Genomic DNA, 11,870 nt, shown 5'->3' with positions numbered 1-11,870 from the left:
GAGGCAGATTAACAGTAAAGTCTCAGGTTTTATTATAGTTCCAGAAATTTCAGTAGGGCAATACATGCTGACAAATGGCAACTGCAATTTACAGTTGTATTCTGGCAGCCTACTGACCTGCTGCTGCCCTTGCTCCTGGTGTCCTTCTCGGGTGACATGAGCTGCTGCCCACTGAACTGAGGAAGCAGGCAGGTACTGCTGAGTCTCATAGCATATGCATTTTGTTTGTGTATTTATACAGGTATCTGGCATTTAGTGCTGAAGGATAGGTTGATGAATTGGGCATCTCGTAGGACCCTAAATAATTTCAGTTGCCATTCCCATGATTCAAAATCTGTGAAAAAAGCCCACATGCTGGGGGAACCTGAACAGGACTGAGCAAAAGCCTTTACAATCATCTGAACCAGAGCTTGCAGGAAGGACGGTACAGGCCACAGAGGAGTGTCTGGGCATATATCTGACCTGGGCTTCACAGGACTTGGGCCAAAATTAAATCTTCAGTTCTCTTGGAGACCCACTACATGCAAAAAGAGGGACTTTCAGAGAACAAGTGAAGGACGTCACACCACCTGCAGAATCCAAAGATGCCCAGCTGGCATACAGCGCACTAACAGTGTGGGTGCACACGGTAAGCAGGTAAGCAATCAGAACTGGAGAGACAGAGGTAGCTCACAAAGAAGTTTAACTAATGTACAGGAAGAGGCATCATTGTGTAGGGCATGCAGATTTATTCAGAAAGGAAAAGATAAATCTTGATAGGCTTCTGGTGTGGAGAATAGGTTCAGTCTTTACAACTGCCACCTGAAGAGTACTGGGAGCTGGTGAGAGTGGTGCCACAACCCAGCACTTTGCTTTAACTCAGGCTGGTGAGAGTGGTGCCCCAACCAGACACCTGTGAGTCTTTGGTTAACACTGACATAACAGTATTTTGTTCCTGTCTTGTGCACTACCTGCTGGGACACTGCTGTCTGCCCGGAATGAGAGCCGGGGTTAACTCAAACTCCTTATTACTGACCTGTCTTCAAAAGACTTTAACCTCCCCTGAAAGGTTTCAGCATCTCTGAGCCTCAGAAGGGAAGCTTTCTAACGTAGCTCCAAGCTGCTCCTAGACACATTCTGAATCGATGTGTGACATCTCCCTGGGAAACATGGTGTACTGATCCTGAGCCAAGCACATCACCCAGCCATGCCAGGAGGGGAATCATACACCTGGTGGAACCTGGACTGCTCAAGGGCCATTTCAACACAAAGCCCATTTATCGAAACACTTAAAGCAAGTGATGAAGTTTTAAAAATTTGGCCACTGTTTCTCTTTTGTCTTGAAGTAAGAACAGAGATGGCCATTTGCCCTGCACTGAGCACACAGAGATGGAGGTTAACCAGAGGATGCAGAGAGCATCACAGAGAGGTGTCACTTCTGCTGGCACTGGCCTAAGACAGGCAGAGGCCAAATGCATCCAGCTCAGTCCACTTCAGCACAGTTTATATTTTAAGCCATTGCTCAGACTTGAGCACCACTTGGGTTGTGCCTCAGCACCAGCTCTCCTGCCCCAGTGACTCTGTCATGTATTGGCAGGTCTAGAGAGCCAGTGGAGCTAGTCTGCCAACTCACCCCAGAACTTGCCTTATCAAGGTAACTCAGGGCCCTCAGCTGCTCTTCAACCTTCTAGATTTGAGGTACACTTAACACACTTATTGTAACATGGAAGAAATGGAAATTGCCTCTTCCACAAAAGGCCACTGGCTAAAGACTCCATGGGGAATGGACACACAGTAGTGTGGGCAGATGCACCTTCACAGTCCTGTCCCAGTCACACACTTTGCAAAAAACATGAGATGCTTATGGTCTTATCCTTCACTTCCCACGTCCGAAATCTCCTTTTCTGATATGGCATTTAGGGTGCTTTATGCACCCTTCCCTTCGATTTGCTACAGATAGGGTGGAAATCGGGTGAAATGTTCATGCCTGCCAGATATTGTCCAAGTTAGCCTAATAAACCTAATAATAATTAATGAGTTCTAATACACTAAAGCTTTCTAAAATGCAGTTCCCATGTTAATGCTGCAATTCCTTGCTTATTTCGTGTACAGTTCTACCGTTTGGTTAATTAAAAACCCTGCAGTCTTTTCCTGCAGAATTTACCCAGCAATGCCGCTGGGGGATTCAGCTTGTGGCCATGGAACAGAGACAGCAGGAGCAGGACTGGAGAAAGACACTTCACTGCACCTTACCTGGAAGGCCTTCCCAAGATCATTTTGTAAGAGTTCATGGAATTTATCATATGGCCACTGTGGACCAGAAAATTCAGTTCCTTTTGTACAGTCTGAGTCCCATGCTTTCACAATCTCAGTTGCTGAGAATATATATAACATTTGTTTAGAATTATTAACGCACTTAATTTTAATTTCAGCATGGATAACTCTGTCTTCCAGTGCTAAAAGTACAACTGCAGTACGAGTTGGCTTAGCTAGGCTAAAATGGAGGGGAAATTCTTATTCCATTGCATTGTTCAGAAACTATCAACTAAGTATCTCAGTAATGAACTATAGAATGCTCTATTCTGCCCCATGGTGAGCAGCACTGAGATAGGGAAATCTTCATTTCAGGAAGCATTTTTGAACGATGGGATTTAGTATTGATTTTTTTTCACACTGGAGGACACAATACTTTTAAAGAATGTAATATATTTTAAAATATAATATAACACAAGTAAGAATACTAGGATCACCCTCTCAGAAAGGACACATGGGATTACTGAACAGAAAAATGCAAGCATAATGTGTTTGTTTATTGAGTCATTAGTAAGTACATGTTAAAATTGGGAAGTTTGGGATTTGTGAACTCACATGGGGCTGATGACTGCCGCCACACCCAGGATGTGCTGTTCAATGACAAAGGTTCCAAGGAAACCCTGCTGGAGCATGCAGCCAGTTTAGAGGGAATGTGGTAAATTCCATTTTTTTAAAAATGTATTGCTCTGCTTTGCAAGGTTTCTTCTCTTTATTATTTTATACCCTTTAGGCCATAAAATAATAAATTTTAAAAACATAAAAACTTTGCAAAACTATGCAATATATTCCAAACTTACCAAAGGGCTGGCTCCATGCTCCAGCAGCTTTCCTAAGTAGCTTTGACCTCACAGAATGGGGCATTCTGGGGCACCGCAGTGGAGCAAGCCAGCACAACGTCTAAGCACCTACAACGGGGATAAAAGGTTAGTTTTTCTTTCATTCCTTAGTCAATGTCTCCTTTGGTCTAGTTAATAAGGGGATTAAAGTGTACTTGTCGATTTAATCACACCTAGCACAGGAGGTCACTTTCTCTTCCTGCTGGGCTCCTAACATGAAGAGTTCCTATTTAACTCTCAAAACCCCCCAGCTGATCAAAAATTGAAGACCTAATTTCATTTCCATATGCCATTAGAAGTATTAATTTAGTTAATGGGAGTGGTGACAGACATCCAGGACTTTACAGTAGAAACCTCTGTGGCAGAAATCCGGGCTGTAAAGTGTTGGGAAGGATTTGGGTATGCCGAGTTACAAAGAGTAAAATGCAAAGTTGCCAAGTTTGAAGTTATGAAGAGTAAGCGTCTAATAGGATGTATTCTTTGCTATCACATCAAATAATACGCATTTCTAAAATAGTAATGAAACGGAAATTAAGTTTGTAAGTGGAATTAATGAAGCTTTATCATCAGCTTTCTCTAAATGACAGCTGCAATTCAAGCAGCTTGCAATTTTCCTGGTTTTACATGAACAGATTTGTGGCAAAGAAGAGAATAACATAATGGCTCAGGAGATTAGAGTGTTGCTGGCCTGATCTCAGTTCCTTCAACTCCCTTGTTTCCTTTCTCTCCTTTGAAAATGTTACCAAATTTTCTGTTTTTCCTATAAGCTACAGAGGGGCACAGACCTTGATTTCTTTCTCCCCAAAAAAACCCCAGTGCTTCTTGCCTTATTCACTTGCTAGTCACAAACAATTCTTTTCCTTCTAAAAGACCGAATGCTGTACTAGGAAGGACTTAAGGGCAGCAAATGCTTATTTGTTGCAAATATGCTTCTGGAAGGAAGACAAATTTCTGTATTCAGGAGAGTCGTGGGTACCACAAACTACATGAGTTTCGGACAGGTCAACGTTTATCTGTATTTTACAGCTCTACCATGATGTTGCATAGAAGTTATTCTTGGATGCCCCATGTCCCAGCGTTATCCCACACAATAATACACTCCTCAGCTGAACTCTCCTAGGGTGCTCTCTGGTCCTTCCCTGGTCTCACCAAATGCACCACGGCAGATTTCGTTTAGCCCCCAGCAAACTGAAGGCTTAACAGTGCTGACACCAGGGCATGCTAAAACACAGAGCCTATATAAAAAATACTCAACTGACTTAAAAGATCAACATTTTAAAAATGTAATTTAAACAGAGTGATGTCATCAAAATCTCCAAATTTATTAATTTTCTGAATGTCTTTGCAACCTCAATATTTTTATTTTTCTGTTGGGTTAATAAGACGTTGAAATAAAATGATGGTTCAAAACAAAGAAATCTTTAATCTCTATGTAAAATCTGAAATAAGATTAGGGCAAGTATAGTTTAAACCAAGAAAGTGTGATCAATGATGAAAGAGATAATACTATTAATCTTTGGCCCATTTAGTATTAAATAACAAATATTTTAAAAGGGCAACAAAACAGGCCAATAGCCTATTTTCAAATAAACAATACTCACTGAAAGCAAATTGTTGCAGTTGTTATCAAATAAGGCTTCCTTCAGGTATTTAGTAAATTGGGAAAAAGTTTATCCAGAGTATTTTTATTGCCCTGGGTTATCTTCATTTTAGCAACTAAAACCAGCACTACTGTTAATATCAAAAAACTTTCTGTGGCAGGAGCAAAGATGTTGGACTACGGTGACTCTAAGGTGTCTTCATAAAAACGTGCTGCAGTAACGCTCCCATAGATCTTTCCCTTTGCCTCTGCATCAACCCAGTTTACTTAAAAAAAAAACAAGAAAGAAAAAAATCAATGGAACTGCTTTCAGTGCTGAACTATAACTCCCTGGAGGATAGAGTTTGACAGAATGGTTAACTTCCTAAACTTCTTATTAACGAAAAAAGCTGATTTGTATTTCACTAGAAATGTGGTGTTTTGTTTTGTTTGTTTGTTTGTTTGTTTCTGATAGCTTTGCTACTGCCACGGAAGTATCCTTCTGCAAGAAAAAACATTTTCCTGGCTCTGCAAAAATCACATCTCTAAGTCCCACAAATGAGGAAGTCTCCAATATCTGCCTGTACTTTCAGATTAGAGAATGAAAAAGAGGACATCAGGAAACTGCTTCCTTCAAGTCATATTGGTAGAGTGCTGCCTTCATCAAATAGAACTAGCCAGGCTCTGCAGAGACAGCAGCAAAACAGCAGGAGGTTCATGAGCAGCTGTGCTGATGCTCTGCACTCACAAGTCCAAGTATCCACAGCCATGCCCAGCTTAAACAAAAGCGTATTCTCCACACAGCACTCTCCATATAGCTTCCAGCAATTCCAATTGTCTATGTCAGTCCCAGAGGTATTGTCTGTTCTTCCCATGCTTTTATCACTCACATCATCTGGTTTGTTGTGTTACAGTACAATGGAAACGGTATTTCAAAAGGCTGAGGGCAAACCTCACCTGCAGAGGCACCAGAGGACAAACCCAAGTCCACAGTATGGGTCCAAGCAGATAGCGACTTCTCTGGAGGGATAAAGCTCACACTGCAGCTTAATAGAACGACAAAAGGCACTAGTGGCTGCATGAGACATCTGAAAGACAACAGCAAAGTAATGAAAATGATCAAATATGTCATTCACAAGGCTCATTCCCAAACTGCACCAAGTGCTTAAATCAGTTACAGAATAAAGAAAAGAAATAAACATTGACTTTGTGCTCAGTGTAAACACACATATAATTTATATCTGAGAAAACACACTTTTCCTTCAAGAGGGCATCCAAATAACCATGAAAGTGGAGGGGAGGCAGAATGAATGATGAGTCTGAAGTGATTTAGGGAGAAAGCTGTGAGTGGTTTAAAGATGTGCTCTAAGCTGCACGCAAAGCTAATGATAACAAGCTAAACTTTCTGGAAGAACAAAGGAATGAATGATTGCAGGATCTGAATGAAATATTGTGATCATCAGTAACATATTTCTAAGTACATATTTCTTAATACAATAAATACAATATATCAACACACTTTTGAAATTGAAGAGGATTTTTGCATGCAGAACTGTACTAAGGGCCTAATCATTCAGCCATAAAGATCCCCAATAAACTTTGCAAAGGTTCTGTGCAATGTCGTCATGTTATCAGCTCCTAACTGAGAAACAGGCTCTTAAAATTTTGGTAAGAAAGCTCTCAGATATAAACCATGCAGAAAGTAAAAATAAAAATCGTGAAGGAAATTCTGATTTTTTTTCCCCTAGTGTTAGGATGTTTCCCACACTCAGTCACCCTGGCTTAGAAGTTCTAACTACAGTGGGACCTGAAATACATCTTCTAATCTTTGTCCTCTCTGCTAATAACAAGGATACCTGTGTTAGAAATACAGTCTGGATAGCATTTAACTCACCTAACATTTGATCTGTGCCACATACTGAGCTAGCTGCCTTGTACACTGCTATGGAGTGGAAGAGGCAATTGGAAGACAAAATGTATTTGATCTGAAGGTAAGCAAGGGAATAAAGCTCCAGAAGTGACTTTTCCTCCATTGCCAATGAGAGCCACAACTGAGGCTGGACATGTTCCAAGTGATGCAAAACGACTAGCTCAAAGTGGGTGTCCACATGGTGACCATCTGCAGTTTGCAGAGATTAATTCTACTCTAGCTGAAACAAGACCACTTTTTCACACAGAGTTAAACTGAACTCTGTAGGCCCAGAACTGGTGTTATTCTGTAAATGTTTACAGTATAATGGGTGCAAGCTATTGAAAAAGTAGAGAGTAAATGTGAGTGGAAACTACTACTTCCAAAGTGATTACCAAACGTTTATGAGCTTTTCAGAAATCACATAATTTGTTAAGCCATTTTTTAAATTTAGCATCACTGCATTAGAAATACAAGCCTTGTGGCCTCTTATGATTCTTTTATAATTAATCATTAATAATGTTCTAGTCAATGGTAACTGTTTACATAAACCTTCTGATTCAGTGATATGGAGGCTTTATGACCAGATATTGGAAGCTAATCAAGAATTCCTTGACAGACTTATCTGGATTTCCCTTTAGCCATATTAAGAAAAAATTCGTCGACTTGCCCTGCATTGACTACCTCTGAAGCTCTCCAAATACTGACTTTGCACAGTTAGTAGTCATTTCTGCAAGCCTGATAAGGTGGAATTCAGATCTGATTTAATATGGACGACTACATCTGAAAAAATAATTAAGGCTCACTTTAGAAGAAATGAAGACTTATGGACGTTCACCCCATTCAAAATTAGATTTTTCAGGTAAGCCAGATAAATTACACCCTGAAAGTCCCTGCTTCTCTCTGTTGATTACTGAGGAGCTCTATGACTAGCTTACATCTGCAGGCATTGTAGCTATTTAAAGTTAGATGAAATGCATCTTCCAGGAGTGCCCAGTATGTGACCATCAGCCAGCTCAGCCATTAACTGTCAGTCAATCTTGGGCTGGTCACTTCACTGCTCTGTGCTTCAAATTCTCCATCTGAAATTGGGGAAAATAATGCTTTCTTTGTTTATAAAGTATGCAGCCAGCTTCTGGAAATAGATGGATAACGCCAAAAACTATGAGGAATTCAATATATAGGCTATAAGTCAGCAGAGATTGCTGAAGTAGTAATAATCTTTGGATATGAAACAGATAGGAGTAAGAAATAACAGGTAAGAATAAGAGTGATTTTACCTCTGTCTGTATATTGGTGAAACCAACAGTAGAATAATATCTAAGCTAGCAGCTAGGTAAAAGAGCTTTGATGAATTGTGACTAAAGGGTTGCACAAAATGGCATAACAGAAATTTAAAGAGCTCAAGATGCCTGAGCTTATCAAACAAATCCATCAATGAATTTTTTTGCCGCTTACACTAGAATTGTACCAGATGAATATACCAGAGACAACAGTGGTTCTTCCTGCATGACGAAGAGAATACTGAAAACCAATAGCTAGTAGTTGAGTCGCAATAGGGACAAAACAATGAATGGCCACTGGAACAAGCAGAAAAAGGATGAGAGTCTCATCTCCTTCATAAAATGGAAATAATAGATGCATCAGTTGAAGAATGGTTCAGGCAGACAAGCTAGTGGGCTATCTATCTGTGGGAGTATCAAAATGAAATTTTTAGTCTGAGGAGGAGGAGAAGAGCTAAACTCGCCACACACAGTACCCTAGAAGTATAAAAGAACTAATTTACTGTTGATGGAATCAAATAATGACTGCAAGGGAGGAAGCAATTCAATTTCTATTACCAAAAATCAAGAGGAACTACAAACCAGGAGCAATGTACCACCTGCCAGCGAGGCATGAGAGCAGAAACGCCAGCTTTAACGAGAAGCCCCTACCTTTACCCCTGCCAGCATGCCAGTTGTGGAGACACTGAAGTCAAGGTAAGCAAGTGTTTCAGGGTTAGAAGGTTTGTAGATCTGTGCAGGCCGCTTCTTTGGCAAATCATCTAGTGAAAGAGAGAAAGAACACGTGTGTATCTGACTCCTGTGACAGCCAGGGCTCCGAGTGCTTGACAGATACACTGAGAGGAGAAGACAGAGGCCCCCTCGCCTGGGTACTCACCTGTATCTAGCACTGGAGGCCACGTTCTGACATCCACTGCTGCCGCCGCCTCTCGCGACCGTAACAACTTACATATTAATTGTGTAGTCATTAAGCAGGCAGAGCGGCTCACCTAGGAATGTGAGAAACAAACAGTAATGCAACGGGATACTGAGTAATTCTCCAGGAAATGAGCACGACCATGATTTATTTTCTGCCAGAACAGGACACAGGTATATTAGTCTTATGCTTTCCAATCAAGAGGGCGGAAAGATGCACAAAAAATTCAGCTCACAAGGCAGACAAAGTCCTGTGAGTTTTACAAATTACACGGAAACTGCACTTTGAGAAGTGATGTAACGACACTAAAGGCACTTTAATAGTGAGAATGTGACTTTTCCAACACATTTTACCAGCTATGAACCCAGAATGCCAGTACAGAAGACTGTGACCAAAACATTTCCCACGTGATGGTAATGTATCTTAGTTTATAAACAATATTTTCACATGACCCAAAACCTAGACTGAAATGTATATGAATAGTTTTACTATTTTAAGTCAATTTTGTGTTACCCTATATTTCCAAGTCCTGTTCTCGTGATAAACCACTGGGAACCGCTTTGGCATTGGCAAAAGTAGCTCCAGATTAAAAATTGTACAAGTTGCACTAAGAAATGAACTGCTTTGAATTTCTTGCAGATACCATCTACACTGAATTGTAGATGGCACATGCTATTCTCCCTTTAGATTTGTTACTTTTAAAAACTCATAAGTAGCAACATCAAGAATATTTCCTACTGATTAAAAAAACAATATATTTAAGGAAATATTCAGACAGACATAGATATGAACACTGTTAATCACTGAAGACAGTACAGAGGAAAAACTGAAGAGGCACATCAATCTTTGTTTCCCCAAACTTTGAGAATCTGTGCAAGCATTGCAAACAGTATTTTCTTCTTTAAGGAATTTCAAACGTTTCTCCCTGATTTTCCAATGCTTAGTGAGCAACTGTATGTACACTAAATTTTGGCTCCATCCCTGGGGTCTTTAAGGCCAGGCTGGATGAGGCTCTGGGCAGCCTGATCTAGTGTGAGGTGTCCCTGCTCATGGCAGAGGGGTTGGAACTGGGTGATCCTTGTGGTCCCTTCCAACCCTGACAGATTCTGAACTGTTTTAGCAGAGGACTTCGTAGTGTTGCCTTAATGGTTGGACTTGATCTTAAAGGTCTCTTCCAACCTAAAAGATTCTATGATCCTAAATTTCACCACTGAGCAGTTTCTGTTGACAGTAATCTCCTGGAGGTCAACTTTATAAGAGCACATGAGGAAATTACGAGCATACAAGCACTGATTCAAGCTTTACTTACCTCCTGCAACCCCATGATTTCCCTGTATGGACAATCTAAATATTTTGAGCTAAAAGTGAAGACAAACAAAGCTACTGCAGCATCTCTCAATCTAATTATGTCACTGTCATAGCAAGGCAAGCTAATTCTTACATAGCTAATCTCAATCTATGAAAGTCCTGATTTGGGATATAGTGAAGCCATAAAACAAGAGGAATTTCAAGACTTGATGATTACTAGCCTTCTCAGGAATTGTGTTTTCTGGAAGATCATGAGGTTCATTAAAATACAGAATGTCCATGCCTGGATAATAGCAAATCAGAGGTAAACACACACAGATGGTGGGAAGGAGAAAGAAGACATTTTAGCTACAGGTTAGCAATGGCTCAAAATGGGCCTCAATAATGTTCAGTTATATTTTACTACTACCAGTTCATCACCAAAACACAATTATGTAGGCCAAATTTTGCTCAGAAGTCCTTCTTACTGGCTTCTAAAGGTGCTGTGTAGACAAATAGCATGTCAGAGCAGGATTTGACTACATCACACCAGGAAATTGGTATGACTGCACTGGCAACAAACAGCCTCAACAATTTAAATTCTACAAGGTCATACCTCTCCAAAATGAAAGAGAATCTTCTGTAAAACAGAGCAAAGGGGCTTTTAAGTCATAATGGCATTAATATGGCTAATAAAATTCAACATTTTATTAAAATTAGTCTATTGACATATCATGGGATGCATCATGAGGAGTGTGGCCAGGAGATCAAGAGAGGTGATTCTCCTCCTTTACTCTGCTCTTGTGAGACCCAACCTCAAATACTGTGTGCAGTTCTGGTGCCCTCATCATAAAAGGCACGTAGATATGTTGGAACGAGTCCAGAGGAGGCCACAAAGATGATCCAGGGGCTGGATCTTTGGAAGGATTACAACTGTTCAGCCTACAGCACCCCTCACTTAGGTTACTGTTCCTAAAGACGAGGCAAATCCGTGGCCCATTTGGTGTGCTCGTGCACGCTGAGGTGCCTGCTCACCTCCACAATCATCTTCACGGTGGGCAGCGTGGTGGCGATGTTCTGGGGGTGCGGGGGTCGGACGGTGATGGGCACACAGCCCGCGTACAGGCAGCCGTAGAACGCCGCGATCAGGTCGATTCCTGCACGCAGAACAAAACAAGAGTCCTCCCCTGAAATCAAACCACTTCATCATGGACACCTATGTCAGCTAAGTATTACTTGGAACTCAACTCAGAAGGCTAAAAGAGTGTCTAAGCCCTGTAACAGACTTCTGCAGCCCCTTGTCAGTATTTGCTCAGCTTCACTGATTCCTTTCAACTGTACTGTTCTGAGCATGAAAAACCAAAGGTGACACACAGAGCTACAGCCAGATAGCATCATTTAGATGAACCCCACTTTTATGATCAGGAAGTAACCTGTTAAAAAGACTGATTTCCACAGATTAATTATCTTACTAAATTTATGTTTATAGACAAATGACAGTCTACAAGAGTGATGTCCCAGCAAGAGGATGAAGTAGGATGATGCTGGTTACTGTTAGTTGCACAAAGAACATCTGGAGGTTTCAGTAAGTACTTCCTTAAGTCATTTTTAACCTCAAAAATGCAGCATCTGTATGCACCTGAAAAGCAAGTCATGATTTTCAAATCCTGCTTCTAACATAAAATTAGATGTTTTTCTGTATAAATATTGGCTGCAGGTGACAGACAGTGAACAGCACACTTCAGGCTAACTGAGGAGGCTGAACACA

General features: G+C 40.8%; 1 protein-coding gene across 1 annotated transcript in view; it reads right to left on the bottom strand.

The window, feature by feature from the left end:
- Positions 1-5,664: 5,664 nt before the first annotated feature.
- The window catches only part of LOC103775063 (disco-interacting protein 2 homolog C), a gene marked incomplete at its 3' end in the record, with an annotated part of 96,068 nt that continues 89,862 nt past the window's right edge, over positions 5,665-11,870 (bottom strand). The window contains exons 25-28 of the mRNA XM_008942506.1: positions 11,138-11,259; positions 8,777-8,888; positions 8,551-8,660; positions 5,665-5,795 (exon numbers count right to left, since the gene is read on the bottom strand). Coding sequence (XP_008940754.1) covers positions 5,665-5,795; positions 8,551-8,660; positions 8,777-8,888; positions 11,138-11,259 — 475 coding nt within the window. The remainder of the gene's footprint in view (positions 5,796-8,550; positions 8,661-8,776; positions 8,889-11,137; positions 11,260-11,870) is intronic.

This window comes from Merops nubicus, unplaced genomic scaffold (assembly GCF_000691845.1).
Source record: "Merops nubicus isolate BGI_N331 unplaced genomic scaffold, ASM69184v1 scaffold3486, whole genome shotgun sequence".
NCBI classification, from domain to species: domain Eukaryota; kingdom Metazoa; phylum Chordata; class Aves; order Coraciiformes; family Meropidae; genus Merops; species Merops nubicus.
This window is presented reverse-complemented; position numbering and strand designations above follow the sequence as displayed.